The sequence below is a fragment of the Echinops telfairi genome, unplaced genomic scaffold, assembly GCF_000313985.2.
Source record: "Echinops telfairi isolate 266 unplaced genomic scaffold, ASM31398v2 ScPeMD7_9;HRSCAF=40, whole genome shotgun sequence".
NCBI classification, from domain to species: Eukaryota; Metazoa; Chordata; class Mammalia; order Afrosoricida; family Tenrecidae; genus Echinops; species Echinops telfairi.
This window is the reverse complement of record NW_022103906.1, coordinates 15,736,059-15,760,109: the sequence shown is the minus strand read 5'-3', so window position 1 is coordinate 15,760,109 and position 24,051 is coordinate 15,736,059. Positions and strand designations below refer to the sequence as shown.

General features: G+C 41.2%; 1 protein-coding gene across 3 annotated transcripts in view; it reads left to right on the top strand.

Moving 5' to 3' along the window:
- Positions 1 to 24,051, top strand: part of EXTL3 (exostosin like glycosyltransferase 3) — a 171,224-nt gene that overhangs the window by 133,786 nt on the left and 13,387 nt on the right. For all 3 annotated transcript variants that reach the window (XM_045286613.1, XM_045286612.1, XM_004707627.3), the window contains exons 4-5: positions 11,303 to 11,430; positions 22,579 to 22,723. In XM_045286613.1, coding sequence (XP_045142548.1) covers positions 11,303 to 11,430; positions 22,579 to 22,723 — 273 coding nt within the window. The remainder of the gene's footprint in view (positions 1 to 11,302; positions 11,431 to 22,578; positions 22,724 to 24,051) is intronic.

Genomic DNA, 24,051 nt, shown 5'->3' with positions numbered 1-24,051 from the left:
GTGTTAGAGTAAGTCTTAAGCAAACAGCCACTTACTGTAGATACTCGAGTATAAGCCAACCCAAATAGCAGCCAAAGCACATAATTTTACCACAAAAACTACATTAAAAATGTGCTGAAAAACTCGGCTTATCCATAAGCATATACGGTATTTACCTGGCAGTGTGAGTAATTCACAGAAAAAAATCCCAAAGAATGCTATTGCTAGGAGCTTGCGTAAAAATATTACTATAGTTTTCAGGGAAGATTATCTAAAAGAGGAATGTTTGGACTAGTGTAGTTTTTCAGAGATTTGTTTCACCAGAAAATAGTGTGAAATATTTTCTAAGGCAGCATAATCTGGAGGAAAAAGTGAGTTTTGGAGTGATACAGACATAGGTTTAAATAGCTGTTTTGTGAACTTTGGTAAGTTACTTTCTTTGAGCTTAAAAAATCTTAATAATTAAAAATATATCTTAGATGATATAAGTACACAGTCTAGAAAAGTACTCATTAATTAATTATTTGAAACCTTCTGTATATCAAAGGAGATGATAGTCAATATGTGATTAAATGATGTGTACATTAGAGAGCCCTTGTCACGCTGTAGGAGCCCTGGTGGCGAAGGGATAATGCTTTGGGGTGCTAGCCATACGGTCAGCAGTTTTAACTCACCAGCCACTCTGTGGGAGAGAGACAAGGTTCACCTAAAAAGTTACTGCTTCGGAACTCACAGGGGCAGTTCTGCACTATCGTATGGGGTTGCTATATGAGTCAGAATTCACTTGATGGCAGTGGGTTTAGCATTTGGTGTGATGACGCAATGATTAAGTGGTTGGCTGCTAATCAGAAAACTGGCTGTTCAACCCTAGCAGCCACTCTGTGGGAGAAAGGTGTTGGCTTCCTTAAAGATTTATAGCCTTGAATCCCTATGGGGCAGTTCAACTCTGTCATCATATGTTCAAATTAACTCTGAGTTTGTTTTTTTTAGTATTGTATATATTGATGAGTGTCTACCACTTCCTTCCTCTGGTTATGGAGTTTGAACTACCTTTGTTGAGGATTTGAACTTCTTTGTTGTGGTTAGGTGCTGTCAAATCGATGAGGACTCTCAGCAAACCCGTGTCCAACAGAATGAAACGAAGTCCTGTGCTGAACTACATTTAAACTACTTTTACGGACACTTAGAAAGGCTTTCTGTATTCTCTGCTGTTCTCGTTATCTTATAGCTGGTCCCACCCACTCTGTTGTACAAAGTACCTAACTACATTGGTTTATTTTTTTCCTGATTGCTGCCGATGTCTCTGTATTTTATTTATTGAACCTGCAGTCTGAGGGTATTCTCAGGATTTTTGAGCACAAAATGTATCATGTGTTAAGAAAATGTTATAAATGGGGAAGCTTTATAGACTACTAAATAATTTTTTTTTCCATTCTCAATTACAGTTTTATGGGTGTCATTAAATTTTTTAAAGAAGAATTTGTTCTGTCAGCGATCCATATTGTTTACATAGTAGAATAATAAAACAGCCATTCCATTCTTCTTAGTTTTCTTTGCATTTTATAGAGACGTAGAGAGAGTTGCTGCACCTAGGCTAACAATGTTTGAAATTCAGCAGACAGTTGACCAGAGCTAATGTCGCTTTATTGGGAGGAGTAGTCTTCGTTGATTACAGGGCAGCCCACTGAAATAGGACGGTGCCTTGCTGAAAAGTGCCAGAAACGTTCCCAATGGGACCCATTCTGAGTTGCTTTGGCATACAAGAAATACAGGTTTTCCTCCCCCTCTAGTTCTTCTAAAAAAGAACAGATTTAAGCTGGAGAATCTTGTTTTGTCCCCTAAATATTCTGACTATTTTCTATTTAAGAAAGGCATTGCTGTGGGTAGCAGTTGAAATTGCTGACCTTTGGGGCAGAGAGCCAGTACTGCCGCAGAATCAGGGAGAGAGGGCTCAGGATAGAGTGTCCATGGTGTAGTGGTGCAAACTATCTATTACAAGCCTCCGAGCAGCTTTCCCACTCAGATACAGACCTACCCAACCATGGGATAGGTTCACAGGTCTTTAGAGACCATGGCTTTCTTAGCCTTTGTTCTTTCCACCCAAAACTCCCTTTTTTCCTCTTCTTCAATTAGGGTAATTTTTATTGCGCTGCCAAGTTCATGTACTTCTGTGTTATCGTCATTCCACTGACAAGCCTACCAGTGATTTATTAATTGAAGATTAGTTTCCAGTTCTAGAGTTTTTATTTGGTGTTAAAAAATAGCTTGTTTTCCACGAGATTCTTCTCTATCTATTCGGAGCATATACTTACGCTTCTTTATCTGCTAATTCCAACATGGGAGATACTGAGGATTTATCTTGACTAATTTTCTTTTTCCTTGAGGACTCACCAATACTTTTCCTGATTATTTATGTATCAAACAGTTTTATATTAGATCCTACATGGTAAGCTCCCACTTTTATATTAGTTGTCTAATGAGTATTGCTGTTTTTGTTTAGCAGGCTGTTACTTTCCCTTGATTCAAACTGAAACCTCAGTTTCTGGAGTGGTAACTCATTTAAGTGTTAGATTCTTTAATCGGAAGCTGATCTGCTTGGAGACTGCTGCAAGCATGCGTGGTCAGTAGTAGGCCTGCGGCTGTATAGTACGTACATAGAATTTAGATCCTCCGCCTTTGGGGCTCTTCTCTCTGAAGTTTCCTCCTTACTTTCCAAGGGCTGTGGTTGTCTCTAACTCCACCCTCCGGCTCTTCAGGCCAGAAAGAGACTGAGTTTTGTCTGAGAGCGCTAGCTACCCTCCATGATTCGTCAGCGCCCCTTCATTACCTGCCATCTTTTGTTCACGCTCTGATGTCTTCAGATAATTGCATTTTTGGTGTTTTGTTGAGAGTTTATAGTTACCTTATGCAGGGGGATTGAGTCAAACAGGAACTTACTTGGCCAAACTGGAAGCAGAAACCTCTAGTTGGTGACATTTTTTATATGTAGCCCCACTTAATGCTTTGGTTAGAGTTCCTACTTTATTCTGACCAGTTAGCACAGTTTCCTCATCTTCCTTGTTTTGGAAAATAATATTAGGTGCAATAGCGTTAATGAAGCCTTCTGTGGTTTGGGCAAGGTATTGGGAAAACCTGATAGAAGAACTGACATTTGAGTCAAAGTGGAGTGAAGTGAGAGAATGGGCCATGTAAATTCTAGAGGAATCTGAAGAGAATGGCAAGTGCAAGAAGTCTGGTCATGTTCTCATGCTGAGAAGAACAGCCCATGTTACTGGGGTGCAGTGATGGAGTGGGGGAATTTTAAAGGAGGCGGAGAAGATGGCAGAGCCCAGGAAATGTGGGGATTAGGATGTGTGGTGCCAGGATAAGAGTTGAGATTTTATTCTAAGTGGGTTAGGAAGCCTAAGATTAGAAGGTTGAACAGGAAAGTGACATGGCATGTGTGGGGCTCTAGGGAACGCATGGAGATCGTTAAAAGGCTATTAACAGTTGTTCAGGTTAGAGACCAGAGTGGTTTGGACTGGAGTTGTGGAGGTGGCGAGTTCAGAGAAGAAGCATATCACACATTACTAATAGATTCCAAGGTCTCTGTGTGAGGGGTAAGGTCAGAAAGCACCGTTTTTTCCAAATGAAAAACGTAGAGAAATGAGATTGTTTTTCACTGGCCTTTGTTTTCCCTTCCAGCCCATGCTATTAGAATTGAACAGAAAGGCCTCTGTCTTTTGCAGACTTCCACTTCCTGCTAAAGGATTTATTTTCCTATTCCCCAGCAGTACGTAGGGACAAAGAGGAAAGGCTGGGAGAGTAGTGAGGGGTTGTGGTGGTGAACTGGGGGTGTCGTTAATATTCAGCCTTGGGACTCTGCCCCTCGGGATGTTAAAGGCCTTGCCTCTTGTGACTAGGCCGCCGGCAAGAGTAGAGCTAATCCTAAAGGCTCAGTCTTTAAGAAGTTTAAACACAGGATTTTTTTTATCTGTGTTCCCTGTACTGTATCTTGTATTGAGATATTACTTGAATGAATTAGAGTTTTAAAAATTTTCCTAAATTGTAGTTTATAGGCACAGCTCATAAGAAAAACCTTTCTAGGTCATGGAGGTCCACAGGTGTCCAAGATTTTGTGCTATCTGATGTTTTTGCTTTTCTCTGACAAGATTTAACTCAGTAGCTATAGCTGTGGCTCTTGCTTCTGTTCTAGATGGGGTAAATGGCTGTAAAGGCGAATTATATCACAGAAAGGTACCAGACCACAGAAATGAATAGCAAACATTTTAGAAACTTAAAGCATTTGCTGAAAAGTCTTTGTTTTCATTTCCTAGGACTGCTGTAGCAAGGTGCCATAAATCGAGTGACTCACAATAACAACAGTGGTGGGGCTTACTTGTTGCTCTCCAATCGACTCCATCTGACTTGCTGAGGCGCGGTAGGGCAGAGAGCTGCCCCATCGGGTGTCCAGGCTGAAATCTTACAGAAGCAGACTGCCACATCTTTCTCTCCTGGGGTGGCTGGTGACTTTGTATTTTAGTAGCCAAGTACTTAACCACTCTGCCACTAGGGCTCCTTTTCTGGAGAGTTAGTTCTGTCCATTTGGACATTCTTGGATCACATATGTGCCCATGGCTTCATACTTTTTATTTTTTTTTAAGGGAACTCATCTCTCACTTTATTATTAGTTCTCCTTAATGGTTTCAAAGACTCAAAACCCATACTCTTGCAGCACTGGACCACGAGTGGGAAACTGCCAGGTGAGGCAGAGGACATGGCGCTGGGCATGGGTCCTCGGGCGTGGTATGGTGTTGGCACTGGGCTGCTCTTCTCAAGCTGCCAGAACAGCAGTGGGGCAGGGCACATCTTGGCGCTGATCCTGTTGCTGCTGCCGCTGTCAGTTTCTCTGGCCTCCACTAGCAGCTCCAGCTTCAGCATCAGTGGTAATGAGGACAACTGGAATTGGACTGCCATCAAGTATTTTGGTTTTGTGTGTACCATCAGTCAGCAAGCCTACCTGCCCCCAAGAAATGCCCAGAGGCACACCACTGCACAAGCCAGCCTCCTGCCCTAAAGCACTCATTTTACTTTCTCTCTGGGCTGGGGAGTTTGACCGTTCGCTCCTGCTCTGGCTCCCTGGTTCTGCTGCTGCCCCGCTCGTGTCATGACGGTCTTCTGCATCCAGGGAGCTTCACCGTGGAGGGATTTTGGGCGTTCGGAGGACATACTCCATTTCTGGTTCTTGCTGATAATGACATCGCCTTCTTTGGCACATCACAAAGATGACCTTTTCTCCATTGTTCTGTAGCATGTTCCTCATGTCCATGTTCACCAAAAGCACCTTTAATGTTCATATTTTCAGCACCATTCAAGACAATAAATGTAGTTATAACAGTATATGTATTCATGGCATTTTTCCCATGAACTTCTTGAAGTCCCTCATTTAGCAGTCCTCTGTGAGTCTTTTCAAGAGGATACTACATGTATGGGGTGAGGGCCTACCATATCCAGTATGACCTCATGGTAACTGATCGTAGTATCTGCAAAGACTCTTTTCCCCAAAAGACCAATTTCATAAGTAGAGTACTTTAAACTTCAACATATTTTTTTAGGAGGTACATAATTCAGTAGTCAGAGATAAATGATTTATTAATTGCAGCAAAACATTTAATGTCTTTCTCTTTTTTTTTGTTTGTTTTGTTTTTACTAGTTAAAATAAAGGAATCAAACAAAATTATTTCACATCACCCAAGTAAATTAATACATTAGAAGTAAGCCTCGGAATGCTGGACCACAGTCGATGTGCACCTAAGTTAGAACAGATTTGCCTCACAAGTTAAAGCGGATACTAAATAAATACTCTTACATTACTTTAGACCCACTTTTAAAATCGCACTGGAAGACCATATTTTTTCTCTTTTTTGCATTTCCTAACTTCTTGCCCCTATCACTTGAAATTTATAGACAGAATGAGTTTCTTGAGTAATCACAACGTTTTAAGCTCTTTCTCTTCAACTCTGTTGCACACACTGCCCAGTTACCCCAGGCTCCAGTTTACTTGCACCATCGCATGTATGCCCTGGCCTTTTCTAGCTTCCTGAACCTGGGGATAGGTTTACTTCATGAATGACAGGAAAGGGTGGTAGAGGACTAAAGTTTGTTGCTATTTACCTTTCTTAACCTTTGTGATGGCTTGATGTAAGTATTGCTGCTGTTTGAATTGTTGTAAATTTAATGGATTTTTTGCTAGGGAAAACTCAATTAAATACTAAGGTTTTGCCCGTGCCCTCTCTAGTTATCATCCTGTAATATTATTAAATACATTGAGTGTTTATCATAGTTTTGATACACTTTTCAAGTTTTTATATTACATACAATGGATAGGGCTAAATCAATTCTTATAACCTATTCATTTATTCATTATTAAACATTAGTTGAACATTTACTATATGCCAGGGACATGCTTTACACATTGGTCAGTGCCATATCATAGCAAAATTAATAACTTAAAGGTAAACCCCAATATTCAGCAGTTACCAAGGTTTAATAAGAAACCTCTAATTGCAGAATTCCATAGTAACATGAGGAGCCCGGTGGGGGTGCAGTGGTTAATACATTGGGCTGTGATCCGGATGGTTGGCAGTTCAAAACCACCACTAGCTCCTTGGGAGAATGACTGGGCTTTCTACTTCTGTCAGCAGTTACAGTCTTGGAAACCTACAGGGGGTTGCTATGAGTCTGTTGACTCAATGACATTGAGTTTGGTTTTTGGTTTATATTAATATGGGGAAGCCCTGGTGGTATAGTGGTTACGAGTTGGGCTGCTAACCGTAAGGTCAGCAGTTCAAGACTCCCAGTTGCTCCACAGGAGAAAGATGGGGCTTTTGACCTGTGTAAAGAGTTGCAGTCTCACAAACCCACGGTAGAATTCTGCTCTGTTCTATCAGGCCTTTATGAGTCAGAATGGACTCAACGGCAATGAGTTTGGGTTTGGGATAGTAGCCTGAAGCAAGAGCCCTGGTGGTGTAGTAGTTACGTGTTGGGTGTTGGGCTGTTAACCACAAGATTGGTGCTTCAAACCCACCAGAGCTCTACGGGAGAAAGATAAGGCTGTTTGCTCCCATGTACAGCCTTGGCAGCTCTGTATAACGCGTCCACTCTGTCACCATGAGATTTGATGACTCAATGGCCGTGGGTTCGGTTTGGTTTAGAGCAGTGGTTCTCAGCCTTCCTAATGCAATGACCCTCTAACACAGTTCCTCATGTTGGGGTGACCCCCAACCATAACATTTTTGTTGCTACTTCATAACTGTAATTTTACTACTGTTATGAATCAATGTAAATATCTGATATGCAGGATGTATTTTTATTGTTACAAATTGAACATAATTGAAGCATAGTGATTAATCACAAAACATGTAATTATATATTGTGAAGTATTTATTTCCAGTTACCAATGAATGAAATTTTGTCTTGCAGCATGGTGTGGTATGGGTAACAGTCTTCACATCAGCTACTTGTATGTGGGTGTATCTGCATGTGGGCAGACCCGCTTGGAGATGGATAGAGGAGCGGTGTCTTGGTTCCTAAGACCATCAGGAATATGTGTTTCTGATGGTCTTAGGCCACCCCTGTGAAAGGGTTGTTCAACCCCCAAAGGTATCGCGAGCTACAGGTTGAGAACCGCTGGTTTAGAGGAGGCTGGGGACATTGTATTTAATAGCAAAGCGAGCATGAACCAAAATGCAAATCTTTCGTGAAGATGACATACTACTGCTGGTTGAGTCATTTCTTTTAAGTTTGATCTTCCATTTTTCAAACTCTTAGAGGTCACTGTTGATGGTGCGTCTGCATTTAGGAATGTATGAGTCTCTGTTTTTCTGATTTCCATGCCAGAATGCATAACAGCTGGTTTGCTGAGCTTTTGTCTACTTATATCTTTAAAGCAAAACTGGTCGAAGAATGCCTTTACTGTATTTTCTTCCCTCTTAACAATTTTTATGTGCCAAGTGTATAAGGACTGAATTTCCTTTGTGTTGTTGTGGAGAAAGTGGCTTTCCTGAGATTACAAACTACAGTTACTCCTCGAAGTGCTGTTAGCTTTACTGGCGATTGTCTCTCAATCGGAGTATCTCACTGGAGCCCCCAGTGATACTTTGGAACAGATAACTCATTGTTGTGGGGGCTGGCTTATGTCTTGTCAGGTGTTTGCACCAACTAGATAATCACTAACCTCCTCCCCCAGATTGTGGCAAACAGAAGTATTTCTAGATAAAATATTTGCCGTGTTTTATTTTCTGTGTTTTTGAGCTTTTCCCAGTTAAGAACCAATGCTTTTTAAAAAAAACTTTTTGTTGTGAATTTGGGTGAAGGTTTGCATAGTAGACTGATTTTTCATCCAATACCTTATGCCCATTGTTTTCATTTTATTGATTGCAGTTCCTACAGTGTAACATCATTTACCCCAATTCCCCTCTGTGTTTTCCATTTGAATTCCTCCCTCTTCCTTAACCCTTTTGAGCATTGTTCCTTATATCTCAAATGTTTGACCCTTTGAAATGGGTACCTTTCTAGTCTTATTGTTCTCTTTATATACCTGTCTATGATTTTGCTGAAAATTAAGTCCTGGAAGTGAGTTTAGGTGACTACAGGCCACAGGCTCAGGGGTTCCACCAATCCCTTATCTAGTAAACCTGATCTTTTTTTATATAATCTTGAGTTCGGTTCACATTTCCCTTTCACTCCACCCAAGACCTTCTCATTGCTTCCTTTCAGAGTAGTTAGTAAGTGGTAGCTGGGCACCATCTAGCTCTTCTGGGCCCCATCTAGCTCTTCTGGGCCCAGGGTCTAGGTGGCTGAGGTTCTTGAAGATCATTAGTCCTTTGGACTGTTTGTTTCCATGTGTTTGTTATTTTATTCATTTTTGTTTGCACTGGATAGGGAGAAACCAATAGTTGCATTTAACATGGCTGCTCACAAGACCCCAGTCGCTACGGATGTAGAACATTGTAGAACATCAGCTGACCTTGATGGTCTCCTAAGACCATGATCCTAAGTCCACAGACCCAGTAACTCATGCCCTCGGGGTGTTTGGTTATGCCTACAAAGTTTTCATAATTTTTCCCTCTGGCTGCTCCAATACATTCAAGGGTATATTTGCAGCTTAGAAAAAGAAACCTGTATGTACTTGTGGATACAATCCTACCCTCTGTGCCATAGCCACTCAGCCTCCACAGGCAGATTATCATTACCGCAGGATTGTGTGTGTCACGGTATTTGCCTCTGTTGCTTTTAACTCTCCCATTCCTCCTAGTGTCTTCGCCATCTTCCCTCATTATTTTGTTGTCCTCCTCTATTGTCTGAGGAGTAATAAGTGTACATTATTGCACATCATTTCTGAAATTCAGATGTGTCTTACGATTGAAGGACATTTACCATACTGGAGCTTGGCATTTGACGCTTGCTACTTCTGGCCACTCTCCCATTTCATCCAGCCATTAAAAAAAGTATGGTACTTGCTAATTTCCCACTTTGCTTCCTCTTTAATTGTGTTCCCTGGCCGACTCTGGAGAGCCTGGGACACCCTGGACTACTAATGTGGGGGTTTTAATATGGATCAAACTTGCTGCAAGGCAATATGGATTTCTTTTGTCCATGACTTGACTTCTGTTATCTGTCATCTGTAGTAGCATATTTATTACAGATTCTTCTCGTCTTGAATGGATAGGAGCTTCTTTGACATCTAAGACACATCTTTAATAAAAGTAAACCTTTTCAGGGATAAAGTGTATCCCATGCTGGCTTTCTGGGCAGTATCTTCCCTTCATACAAATAAGTAATGCATTTCCCAAAGGATGGTGGCTTTGGTTTGATGAGATTCATAAAGTTCACAGAAGTCTACCAGCAAAAAGACTGGATTTGGACTCGGGGTCTGAGGTAGAGTTCTGACTGCCGCTTGCCAACGAATAGGATCGTTCCGCGGCTGTTCTGGGCCTCACTTTGTCTCTGCCCAGTGAGAGTTGGAGCAGCCGCTCTTCAGTCCCTTCCAGCTTTGAGGATATTGGCTGCTAAGTGCTTTGTGGAAATAGGAGGACTTTGCTTTAAGAACATAGCAGAAGGGATTTCATCCATTCCAGGTGGAATGCAGAGGGAGGCACTCGGGTGGGGGGTGGGGTCTTGAAGGGAAAGATTAGAGTTGGCAGCAGAGTTGGAGGAATGGCTATTTTAAGCAGAACAGACAGTACTAGTGAGGACATGGAGTACTTTTGGAGCCATTCGTAAACTTCAGACACTTCATATAATTACATTCATTTTTCTAAGTAGAGGTCAGATAAAAGTAGAAGATTACATTGAAAGACGTTTCTAAAAGAAATGATTTCTAAAGAGGGTCTGTTTGGGGCTTTTATGAATATATTGATGAGTTCTCATTAGCTAGATTAACCAGATGAGATATGATAACAATAAAATGAGCTATAAAGTGACTGCTGGTTCTCATTTGAGTATTAAGGGGGCAAGGTGAGTAACAAAGCTGCCTCCTATTATTGGTAAACAAACAATGGTTTCAGTGATTTTTCTTTTTGCCTTGGGCTTCTCTCCACCAGCTGCTCTGTGGGAGAGCGGTGGCTCTCTGCCTGCCCAGCTCTATGGAGCAGTTCTGCTCTGACCTCGGCAGGGGGGTTTGGTTTTGCTTTGGTATTCGATTGTTTTGCATCTAGGGACCATTTTGGCTAGAGGCTCTTTAAATTGGGATTTGTCCTGAACACAGATTTTTTGTTTTACTGAATAGACTACACCTTGAAAAGGAAAAAAGACATCTTTTGTATATCAAGTCAGCAGTCGTAAGTGGGAGTTGCAGAAATGAAAAAATTACGCTCCATTGGATGGGCAGTGCTACTTATTTTGGCATAAAAAACAAAACAAAAACCAGAAAGGGTACCTGAGGGGTTTCTCTGTCTGCTTTAAAGTTAATGCCCAGGCACTGTGAGCTGGGGGATTCTGCCCCTGGGAATGTTAATCTCAGCCTGCTCTGCCACCGTGTGTTCTATTGGGAAAATAAAAATTTCCCTGGAATGTGGTCAGCACAGTGTGTAAGATATTCCTCAGCGTTAGCATAGCTAACAAATGAGTGAAGCCTAAATGTGATATCCTTACGCACGTGTAGAATGATAAAGCCAGTTTTTATTCTTGGAACACAGAAACCAGAGCTTACAATCAGACACAATGATTCTAGTGAATCTAGCTACCGTCTCCATCGACCCCGGCCCCGAGGCTGTCTGATTCTGCATTCTGTTTGCAGCACTGGTTTTCACTGTTTTTCTCTCTGCCTGCTCCCTCGTTACAGGTGGTCCGTACTGAGAAGAACAGCTTGAACAACCGATTCTTGCCCTGGAATGAAATTGAGACCGAGGCCATCTTGTCTATTGATGATGACGCTCACCTCCGCCACGATGAAATCATGTTTGGCTTCCGGTGAGGGCCTGATTTGCCATCTAGAAACACAAGTTTGCAAGTAACAGAAAACTAACTCCAAATGAATCCCGTGACTGAGACAGTCATGGAGAAAACCACAGAGGTGTCGTAGGGCTCACTGGTCACTTGGCAGAGCCAGACCAAGGTCTGAATTGAGGTGGAAGGGCTTCGTTTCCCTATTTTGTGGTTTTCTGTTGACTCCGTTTTCCTGTAGACTCTCCAGGTGAGGCCACCCGGGACATAAAATTATGACTATCTAGAAAGGGATATTGTCCTGCTCCTCGAGCAGGGGGTAGGTCATCCTTAAAGCACACATCATGTGGCCTGGGAATAGGGGAGAGGAAAGTTGAGGGTTTGTTAGTAGAAGGAGGTATACCTCCTGGCAGGCAGAAGCAGCATGTTGCTAACTGTTGGGGCAATAGCATATTGTCAAAATCCTGAGACCCCAAGACTTGGGGAAAGATGAAGAAGGAAAGATCCAAAAGGAAGTGGAGGAGGAGGTACTGATGATGATGTTGAACCCATAGTATATGCCAGGGACTCGCTGAACACTTTTGCCTAATTGATCTCATCGAATCCTTTTCACACTTGATGGTGTCGGTAGCCTTTTCTGTTTTATGTGGGAGGATGTTGAGAGCCAAGAGAACAAAGCCATGGAGCTAGAAAGTCAGTGGCAGGCTTGTACAACTCCAGGACTTCCACTTCACCTCGTAGATTTTATGGTATCCTTGGATCTTAGTAGTTCTTGCTAGGGTGTAACTGTCCTGCTTGAGGAGGCATGTCCCGTTCAGAGAATGGAGGAGCCCAGGGCTTCCCCGTGTCCCATGGACTGCTGTGCTGGCCCATAGGCAGTGGTTACCTGTCCTCTGGAAGGTACGGTAAGTACAAAATTGAGAGAGTATTTAGAAACTTTTAAAGCAATTTGACATTTACCATGACTTTCAAGTGTGTGCTCATTTTCTCTGTAACAGTTTTAGTGGGAGTAGGGTTCACAAAATGTAGAATTCATCCATTAATAGGTTTTTAGTATATTCACAGTTCAGCACAGCTTAATCAATTTGAGAATCTTTTCTTCGCCCTGAGAGAAATCCTGTACTTTGTGGACTCATCTCCGTATTGCTCCCCAACCTCTCAAGCCTGGGCAATCACAATTCTACTTCCTATCTCTACAACTGCTTCTTCTGGCTGGACATTTTACCTGAATGGAATTGTATACCATGTGACTTTTTATGTGTTTCACTGAGTGTACTGTGTTTTATGTAAATGACAAAAATCACTTTTTTTGGCCAACTACCATATTTTCATAAGTGTGCTATAATTTATTTTACAGAAACTTGCAAAAAATTTAGGATGAATATTATTTGCATAAAAAGGGTAATGTTTTCAAAGTTGGCCTGTGTTGTAGCATGTTTCAGCACTCCATCCCTTTTTCTTGCTAATGAATTATATATACCACATTTTTTTTACCCATTATGGACATTTGAATGGTTTCTCCTTTTTTTCACTGTCATAAATAATCAATTATGAACATTTGTGTATAAGTTTTTGTATGAGTGTATGTTTTTATTCTGTTGGTTATGTGCTTCAGAGTAAAAATAAGTTTATTCACATATTAATGTTTCAATATTTTGAGAAGCTGGCAGACTATTTTCTTTTTTTTTTTTAGCAGACTATTTTCTAAAGCATCTATATCATTGCTATTTCTATCTGTGTTGAGAGTCCTAATTTCTCCACATCCTCTCACTGTTTATTAGCATCTAATTTTTGCTGTGAAAATTGGGTATTGAATCATGAAGACCGAAGAAGAATCTGTGCATTTGAATTGTGCTGGAGAGGAACACTGAGCATGCCGTGGAGTGCTAAAAATACAAGCTGATCTGCCTTGGGAGAAGTACGGCCAGAGTGCTCCTTAGAGGCTGGGGCAGGGAGACTTCATCTTACATACTTTGGGCATGTTGTCAGGAGAGACCAGTAACTGGAGAAGGACACCGTGCTTGGTGAAGCAGAGGGTTTCGTGAAAAAGAAGATGTGCATTAAGGGGACTGTGGGTCGGAATGAACTTTATGGCAACTAATGGCAACAACAACAACTTTGTGAGACAGCTATTCTAGTTGGTTGAAGTGGTGCCTCATTGTGGTTTGATTTGTATTTCTCTGATGGCCAATGATATGAAGTGTCTTTTTATGTGCTTACTAGACATTTGCGTATCTTCTTTGGAGAACTATATTTTTTGTCCATTTAAAAATGCTTTTTATGTCTTTTAAATTATTAAGTTGTAAGAGTTCTGTGGGAGAAACATGAGGCTTTCTACTCCTGTGAAGACTTATAGTCTAGGAAACTCACAGGGGCAGTTCTACTGTCCTGCAGGGTGCTGTGAGTCAGGATTAACTTGATGGCAGCGTGAAGTTCTTTAGGGGCCCTGCTGACTCAGTGGTTTAAGCATTGGCTGCTAACTAAAAGGTCAAAGGTTCATACCTAACAGCAGCTCTGCAGGAGAAAGATGAGGCGGTCTGTTCCTTTAAAGCTTTATAGCCTCAGAAACCCTGTAGAGCATTGGTACTCTGTTCTATAGTTTCTGAATTGGAATCAACTTTGATGACTGGGGTTTTTTTTTTGTTTGATTAAGAGTTCTGTTTAATTCTAGGGGCAAAGGCTTTATCAAATACATTAATTAGCTAATATTTTTTCCCCAGGCTTGTAGTATTAAGTAAAAAAATTAATTGACGCATAGGGAGGGTGAGGGAACCAGCCCCCACCCGCTGATTACTCCTACGAGTTCAGTAATACTACTTCTGGGTTCAGTAATGCACAATTGTACAGTTGAGATATATAAGCATTATATTAAAGTCATCGAGAGCATGAGAGATAATACAATAATACAGTCAGGCATGATACATAGCAACATTGCTCACCTCAGCCCGGCTTGATGGTCCTCGTGGAGGGGGCTTAGCCGTCAGGGAAGAAGCCGCTGCTTCATCCTCCTTAGTCACCTTCTCCAGCCACCCTCTGGCCAGCCACCCTCGGCCAGCCACCTCTTGGGAGTCGCCTCTCTTGGGAAGCAGCTCTCCTTATTTATTGCTAACCACGTATCATATTACTTTAGGGGGATACATCACAGCATCATGCATCATAGAGAGGAGCAATACAATTCATCCTTGAACAGGTTTGACCATTCTGGTGTCTCATACAATAAAGCAGGCAGTTACTATCCTGGGAGGCATGCAAGCCATAGGAGGGGGATGACCTAGGGGTGAATGTGCAATAGTAAGAGGAGGGAATAGGGGGGCATGTGTGGTAAGATAGTAACCTAAACTTAGTCATCTTAAAGTGGTCCCGGGCATGCCTATAGGCACTGCTTCAAGGGAACAATAACTGAAAGGAATGGGCCCTATTTGGGGTGAGTCAGTCTGGCCGCTCTAGATGGCTGATGTTAGGGAGAATAACCTCTGACCCACTTTCGCTGCCTAAAGAACAGTCATTACCAAGCAGCTAAGTTTGGTACATATTTTGGGGAGACAACTTAAGAGAAATCTTTCTGTTCCTCACACAGGCTATGGATAGCCTTTTCATTTTCTTGATGGAAACCTTTGAAGCATAAACGTTTTCAATTTTGATGAAGTCCAATTAATCTCTTCTTTGTTGTTTGTACTCTGGTGTCATACTTAGAGAAACCATCCAATTCCTTTTTGTTACATTGGATGAAATTATTAACTCACAATAAATTTTGGGAACTCAGTTGTTCTTCACCAGACATAATTTGAGAAATGTGGGATTTGTTTTCAGTAGAGGGATTGTGCAGATTAAATCTGGAGAACTACTTTGCTTTCATTCCATGCACGCAAGGTGAACCTGACCTCCCTAGCTCTAAGGCAGGGGTCCTCAAACTTTTTAAACAGGGGGCCAGTTCACTGTCCCTCAGACCCATTGGAGGGCTGGACTATAGTTAAAAAAAAAAAAAGAACAAATTCCTATGCACAGTGCACATATCTTTTTTTGAACTTAAAAAAAGGGGGGGGTGGGCAAAACACCTGGCGGGCCGCAGTTTGAGGACCCCTGCCTACGGGGCCTTTTGGTTTAGGTTTATTAGGTTTAGGTGAAAGTAATCATAGCATTCTTGCTTTGTCTTAATCCACCTGTGGGGAATAAGTTGCTACATTCCTGGTATTTCTGAGTTTCAGCTCCTCCTCTTCCCACCCAACTTCTCACGTTTCCTTTGACCTCCATCAGGTATACTACAGAAGCAAGAATTTATTGCTAGATGCGATGAAAAAAGGAGAAGGAAAAAAAGAAAACTTGCTTAAACTTAGAGATGTTTCTTTTGTATCATGATAGTTAATAGCTCTCTCCACTCACTTTTTCCCCTTACCATTTTCATTATATCTCAAAATGTGTATGAATGTGTGGGTTTTTGAAAACTAGATTCATTATAAACAGTTAATAATACTATGAATTTTTATGCTCAAATCATTACAGATTTGTTATTGGGAGCCTCTCTGAACTAGTTCCTCTTCTTGACTTATCCTCATTCATGTCTACTTGCTTTAAGGAAAGGCAAAAATCCATGTAATGATTCAAAAAAGTCTAAACAAATCCAAACGTCTGTGAACTGGGAAATGGATGAACAGAATCTGGCATGTCCAGAAAGTGTTTTATGATTTTACAATAAGAAGAAACAAAACATTCCCACTCTTTTTCGCGTTGTTGGATTACAGAGACCAGGTTGTTTTGCAGGAATCAGTATTATGCAAAAGTGCACGATGACCATCAGATCACTAGATGGAGCTTGACTATGACATTATCAAACTTCCACATTACCTCATTACGGAACTACCAAACCACTGCGAATTATGGTCCAGCCAGTGTAACTCTTACTTCCTGAGACCTCTGTGTTCGTTACTGCCAGACATCCCTTTGTTAGTGTGCAAAAGAGTCCCATGGTAGGTTGTTTGACTACTGTCATAAATATTGGAATAACAAAGTAGTCCATAAGTAAGGTGCCGGTGTGGTGATATATGCGGCATTACCGATGAGCTTTTGAAAACATCCAATGAAAGAAGTTAGATTCAAAAGGCCGTTTGTTATAGGACTGCACTGTTAGGGAATGTCAGAAGAGACAAAGCCGTAGACACATAAGTTCGTCAGTGGTCATACAGAAGAGTGGGAGGTAACAGATGTGGGATTTCTTTTTGGAGTGATGAAGTATTTTGAATTTAGGTAGTGGTGATGGCTAAACAGCTCTGTGGCTATACTAATAACCAGTTAGTCGTGTACTTCAAATGTTTTGTCGTATATGATTTGTATCCCTCTAAAATATGAGAACGCTTCAACAGATTCATGAAAAATGGAATCGAAAGGTAATGGAATTTTTCCACAAACTTATTGAAGCCCCCTCACAGTGCAAATCTTACCCCCTATATCTATGCTGAGAAAATAATCTGAGAAGCTGGATTGTATGAAAAATAATGTTGTAAAAGGATTGGAGGAAGGCCTATTAACAACATCCTGTGATATGCAGATGATACAACCTTGCTTGCTGAAACTGAGGAGAATTTGAAGCACTTGCCCATGAAGATTGAATATTGCAGCCTCCAACTCAATGTAAAGAAACCAAAATCCTCACAGCTGGATCAATATGTAGCATGATCAATGGAGAAAAGATTGAAGTTGTCAAGGATTTTGTCTTGTTTGGATCCATAATCATTGCTCGTGGAAGCAGCAGTTAAGAGATCAAATGACACATTACACTGGGTAAGCCTGCTGCAGAAGACCTCTTTAAAGTGTTGAAAAGCGAGGATGCTACTTTGAGGACTAAGGTATACCTGACCCAAGCCATCGTATTTTCACTTGCCTCATATGCATGTGAAAGTTGGAGAGTGAATGAGGAAGACCAAAGACGAATCATTGCGTTTGAATGGTGCTGTTGAATATGGAAAGTACCATGGACTGCCAAAAGAACAAACAAATCTACGAAGAAGTATAGCCAGAATGCTCCTTAAAACTGAGGATGGTGACACTTTGTCTCACATCTCACATACTTTGGACGCGTTATCAGAAAAGGACATCATGTTTGGTAAAGTAAGGGCAGCGAACAAGAGGAAGATCCTGGACAAGATGGATTGACACAGTCACTGCAAGAGGCTCGAATGTAAGAACAATTAATTGTGAGGATGCAGAGGCCCAGGCGATATTTTGTTCTCATGCACATTGGGTCTCTATGAGTTGGAACTGACTTGAAAGCACCTTACAATTCCATTAAAGGTTCGAATAAAGCACTGATGGTGGAGGGTGTGTCTTAAATCCCTTTAGATACAGAAGAGCAGATTAAGGAAGCAAGGGTGTTATAAACACACAGATGCCAGGCCACACAAAGCTTAACAAGGAGTCCAAGAATAGAATGTAAAAAGAGGCAAGGACCTTTTCCTTGAGGCAACAAAGAGAGAAAACCTTTCTTTGGAAACTGCCCTGAATTTGGACCTCCAGCTTCTTAAAATGTAAAAATATTTTTTTTTGTTAAAGGCACATACTTTTAGTACTTGTTATAAGCAAAAACTCACTACCATTGAGTTGATTCCAACTCATAGCCACTTTATAGGACAGAGTCAAACTGCCCATGTGGGTTTCCCCAAATAATTCTCCACAGTAGTAGAATCTTTGTAGCTTACCCCTCCCACAGAGTGGCTAGTGGTTTCAAGCTGCTGACCTTGCAGTTAGCAGCCCAATCCATAATCTAGTATGCCACCAGAGCCTATGGTGTTTACGAAGCTGCACAGATATAGAAGAGAACCCCAAACCTCCTGCCATAGAGACTCATAGTGACCTTAAAGGATAGAATAGCGCTGTTCCTTTGGATTGCAGAAGCTGTAAATCTTTATGGGGGTTGTCTCATCTTCTGAGCAGCAGCTGGTGGTTTCAAACTGGATCTTGCAGCTACCAGCCCAACTGACATGTCACTCACTACAGAACCAGGGCTCCTTGTAGCATCCCTAGATAACTAGTGTAATCCTCAGAAGATCTGAGATTGTACTGGATGACAGGTTTCTCTGGCTGGTTCCAAGTACATGTTATCTGAGACATCCATGTTCCACAACCGAATCTGCTCATCTTTTCTTAGGCACTTTCATGGCTTTGCTATGAGTTTTCTTTTCCAAAGGTCACTAATAAAATTATTTTAAAGCTATGACTTCAACTATAAGCTGTATTTAAAGTGACGTGTTTAGTGGAACAGTCATTTATCTACATTAATCTGAGCTGTTTATTCAGCAGTCATGTTGGTCTATCTTTTTGTGTTAACTTAAAAAAAAAAAACACTTGAAAAATAGCACATAATCCTAAATCACACCCACTTGCGTGGGGTCAGTTCTAACTCATCACAGAGGAGAGCTGATGGGAGCAGACGGCCTCATCTCTCCTGCAGAGCAGCTGGCGACCCCAGCAGCTTTCTCCAAGGTGCCACCAGTGCTCCCTAACCCCCCCCCCCCCCCCCCCACAGATATGTGTGTGTGGGCTTTTCTTCTTCACCTGGGAATTTGCTCAAGAAGTCATGGAGAAAACTTTTAAAAGTGAAAACTCTGTCCTATTTTATTTAAGTCTGCATAGTTACATGAGTAGTTCAATGAAAAGTTTTTCTCCTTATATTTCTTGAATATCTTTTTAGAAATATTCTGTGTGTATCTAAATGTAGATACATATGTGATGTTCTGTACTCCCCCTTTTTACACAAATAAGGTTTTCTTGTATCTCTTTCATAGAACACACTGGCCTATGTCAGAATGGGTTGTTAGAAAACGACTGGGATGATATACCCTTAGTTTACCAGTAAGCCCAAGTCTTGCATAGTATATAGTTAAGGGGTTGAGGTGTGGTAAAATTGATTGTTACATTTTGTTTTGTGCATTGCTCTTCCCTTTTGTAAGTGCATGCAGTAAGAGGCACACAGTTTGGTGTGAATTGTAAATTGCTTTTTATAGCAATGAGTGAAGTTGTTTAAGTTACTGTAAACGTTAGAATATGTATGAAGCAAATTGTATTTTAGATAGAAGATAAAACTTAACCTACCTTTCTGTACATTCTTCCATTATTAGTTGATTTTATGTTTTAAAATGGAATTTTCACATGACTTCATTCTTAATGAAGCAGAGGGAAAAACAGGGTACTGAAAAAGATCCTAAAAAGCCCCAAACCAACCATGGAGTCCCTGGGTGGCACAGATGGTTAACGGGCTTGTTTGTGAGTGACAGTTTGGAGTTCGTCTTCTCAGAGGTTGCTCAGAAGAAAAGCCTGCTGGTGGACCAGCAAGCGCTCTGTGGGGCCCAGCTCTCAGTGCCACCAGTTGGCATTGACTTGGCTGCAATATATATATTTTTAAACAGTCAAAAAATAGACTTTTCTTTGTATTTATTTTGTTGTTGAGTCCGTATTTATTTTTGTATTTTTTGAACAGTTTTATTGGGATGTAATTCACATATCATACAATTCATTAGTTCAGTCATATTAAAAAGAGTTGTTTGATCATTTGCATAATCAGTTTTAGAATATTTCCTTTTTTGTACTCTTTGTTATCAACTCCCCATTTCCCCCCAAGATCTATATTACTTTGATATCTGATAATATCCTAATGTATTGACTGATATTATTTATAACCATTACCCAAATTTTAAAGAATAGAACGTTTGTTTTAAATAAAGCAGTAGTAATGGCTTTGGCTTCCGTCAGGTTCACACACTAAAACAAAAGATTGAGTGACAGCCTTTTTTTTTTTTTACCGTTTGTAACTTTTTTTTGTACTTTTATTTTTTATTTATTTTTTAAATCAATTTATTGGGGGCTCATAAAATTCATCACAATACATAGATCAATTGTGTAAAGCACATCTATACATTTGTTGCCCTCATCATTCCCAAAATTCGCTTGCCTCTTGGGTTGAGTGACAGACTTTAAGGGCTGTCACTAGTTACTATTTCTTACTTAGCCGACTTTGCTAATGTGGAAATGAGGAGGTAAGTGATGTGCCAAAGAAAGTGGAGTCAATGAACCGGTTTCAAGGAGACAGTTATTAAATGTGAAATGTTAACAAAAGATGAGCCATTTTAGATTCAGATTCTTTAGTCTTGATTAAAAAAATTCTCTTTAGTTATTTGTCGGAGTTGTAACTGTGCAGAAAAACGACTTTGTTTTCAAGTTTGAGCTGTAAAATTAACTGAGACCTTTTCTGCCATGTAATAAGAACATCAGTACATTTAATGACTTAATTCATTAAAGGTGCAGAGTGACAAGTAACATAAGTTTGACTAAATTATGTACAGTAGTTTTATGTGGAAGTTGATAGGATTGATTATTATTTATTTTATATTTTTAGATACCTAACTTTTAAATCTCCATGAGAACATACTATCTAAACTCTTGATTCATCTCTTTAGGAATGGACTTTATGCCTTGAGTTTATACCTATAATTTGAGTTTATTACTTACCAATTCTTCCACTTTGACTTCCCCCCTAGTATTTGTTAGATCATCTCATTTTTGACAGCCTTTTAACAAATTAGATATTCATTTTTGAAATCATATAGCTAATTATACTGTCCCCTGATGGTCAGTGGTTCAGCATTCAGCTGCTAATGGAGAGGCAGGAGGTGTGAACTACCCTGGCCCCTCAGGCTCCGTGGGAGAAAGGCCTGGCTGGTGCTGTGCTGCTGCTGTGCTGTTGCAGTGATGAGAGCGGGCGGGCGGAGGTAAACCTCCGGCAGGTCTCCTCTGACACTCTGGCGGGGTCACTCTGAGTTGACATTTGGCTTGACTGTACACAACAATTTGTTCTAATGACTTATAAGTAACCAAATCAGGCGACTGAAACATTTCCCACTCTTTTGTTGGTATTTCTTGACGAGTTAGATAATAGGTATTTGAGGAAATGAGCATCTATAGGAGGACTGATTAAACATTTGGGCATTGCTACTTATGAAGGGACTCCAAAATGTTCATGGCAAAATTCCATTATCTTGTAATTCTATTCGACACATTCCATAAATGCCAAAATGTGCCCCAGAAATGTGATAGATTTTTGTATCAGGGATTTGGAGACTGGTGAGATGAAATAGGATAGAGGGGGGAGTTGGTTAGGAGGTGGCAGAAAGCCTATCCAGAGGCTGTGTTATTATGATAGGAGATGTGGGTTTTCAGCTATTGATCTGAATTAGTTTTCTTAGGAGAGGGATCTTGTGAAAGGACAGCAGCTGTGTTAGGAATCAGCTTCATGTAAGTGATGCAGGTGTTTCTCGGGCAGATTCAGCCTTCATTTGAAAGGCGGGGTATGGATGGGGTGGGCGCCATCTTTCGTTTTGTATGGGGTTCTGTTGCGTGTCTGTAGGGCTGGAGGTCTCCCTGGGAGTGGGCACAGGGGAGGGTGAGGCAGTTTTATTTGTTTGCTGGAGTGGTTCCACATTGGCTGCTAAGTATGAGCCTTTGGACTCCTATAAAGAGTTACCGTCTTGGAAACCCACAGGGGCGGTTCTAAGTTCTACTGTGTTGTATGTGGTGGGTCTCTGTGAGTCAGAATTGACTCTGGTAAGTGAGTTTTGTCTGTAAGTTTGAGGATGGTATAAACATTTTTGCTGGAAATTTGTTGAATTTTCACATTTATTTCTTGCATTTAGCGAGATCATTCCATTGTTAGGTCCCAAAGCCCACTTCTTACAGGTTCCTCCCTTAGCATTACTCAACATTTGGGGTAGCGCTCGAGGTATTTTACTGCTGTAATGAACAGTCTCTTGTGGTGTAGATCGTGTTAAGCATTGAACGTACATGAAATACATGCATGCCCTACTGTAAGATATAGCATGACCATTTAAAATTTTTTTAAGAGATTAAATAAAATACAAAATCAAGAGAAATGTCCATCTTTTTACCCTGTTAGTAGATTATTGTACATACTTGACCTGAGACCCCTGACTTACTAGCTCCTTCCTGTGTTTTCTTGGCCTGTTTTTCCGGTAAAGGTTGGAGAGGTGTTGCTTGCTGAAAAGTAGAGGAGTAAAGAACAGGCCTTTGCTAAGGAAGCGGAATGTGTACCTATTTGTTTATTTTGTGGTTGTCAGAGCCTGTGGTAATCCTAGCACGTTGTATTAAGATGTGTGTTTATTTGTGTCTTTTGAGGGTGTGGAGAGAAGCACGGGACCGCATTGTGGGTTTCCCAGGCCGGTATCATGCGTGGGACATTCCTCACCAGTCCTGGCTCTACAACTCCAACTACTCCTGTGAGCTGTCCATGGTGCTGACAGGTGCTGCCTTCTTCCACAAGGTAAGGAAAAGAAAGCATCACAGAATGCAGGTTAGTCTTGTGTTGAGGGAGGATTTGAGTAGAGGCCCAATGTCCATCTGCTACCTTGGTACTTAACATACAAATATATGTACATAGACCTGTATCCCTATCGTTATATATTAGTATAGTTACATATATACATGCCTATATTTATACCTCTATAAGTGTCTTTTGCCTCCTAGATCTTTCCTCTATTTCCTTTTACATGAGGGTGGGGGTGCGTGGGGGAGAAGGAGAGAATGTGAGAAAAGATCGCATTGATCAACATATAACCCCCCTACCCCACCCAGAGTGATGAACAACAGAAACGTGGGTGAAGGGACACAGCGGTTAGTGTAAGATATGAAAATAATAATAATAATTTGTAGTTTATCAAGGGTTCACTAGGGTGGGAGGGTGGGGTAAAAGAGGAGCTGATACCAAGGGCTTAAGTAGAAAGAAAATATTTTGAAAATGATGGCAGCATATGTATTAATGTGCTTGATACAGTTGATGTGTGGATTATTGTAAGAGCCCCCAATGAAATGATTTATTTAAAAGAAAAAGGTAAGGAAAGCTTGTGAGAATGCCATCACCTCGCTGTTCCTCTCTGCCCTCAGCAGCGCTTCATGCTGCCCCAGAGTCGGCTTTCCTAATGTTTTGTGTATGCCACTTCTGTGCTAGAAGTAGGTTCTTTCTGCTTTGAAAGACAATAAACAAGGTGCTCAGAGTAACTCTGGATTACAGAGTCAGGATGTGAGGGCTGCCTAGAAGTTGAATTTAGGAAAATTGCCTCATCTTTGTGGTTGTTACCTCTCTTTCTGTAAAAGTGAAGGGTCTTGGGCAAAAGATCTTTACATAAATACCTTCCAGTTTCCCCACTTGCCATCCCAGTCTGAACCTGAACCGACACTCTTAAACCACCACTATCCTAGGCACTGCCCCGTCATGAGTCTCTGTCCACTGTTGCTCTTAACAGTCTGTGAGGTAGTTAGTTTATGGTGCCAACCTGGCTGATAAACACATGTGGGGTTAATTGAAGGGCAGAGAGATAATGGCTCAGTGAGCCTCGCCTTTCTAGTTCTCGAGTCTTTTGCTCTCTGATGGTCAGTCCAACGTGCAGCTGCCTTAGCCAGTTCCCTGGTCAGCTGGCAAGGTTTACTAACTGCAAGACATCCCCAAGGAGAAGCCACATGGACCTGCCCCGATGGAGCCCTGGGTGCTGGCGCACCCGTGTGGAGACCACTGCCAGCACTGAGATGCTTACACGTTCACTGATTTGGCTTTCCTCCTGCAGTCGGCGTCATTGCGTGTGTTTTGTGAGATGG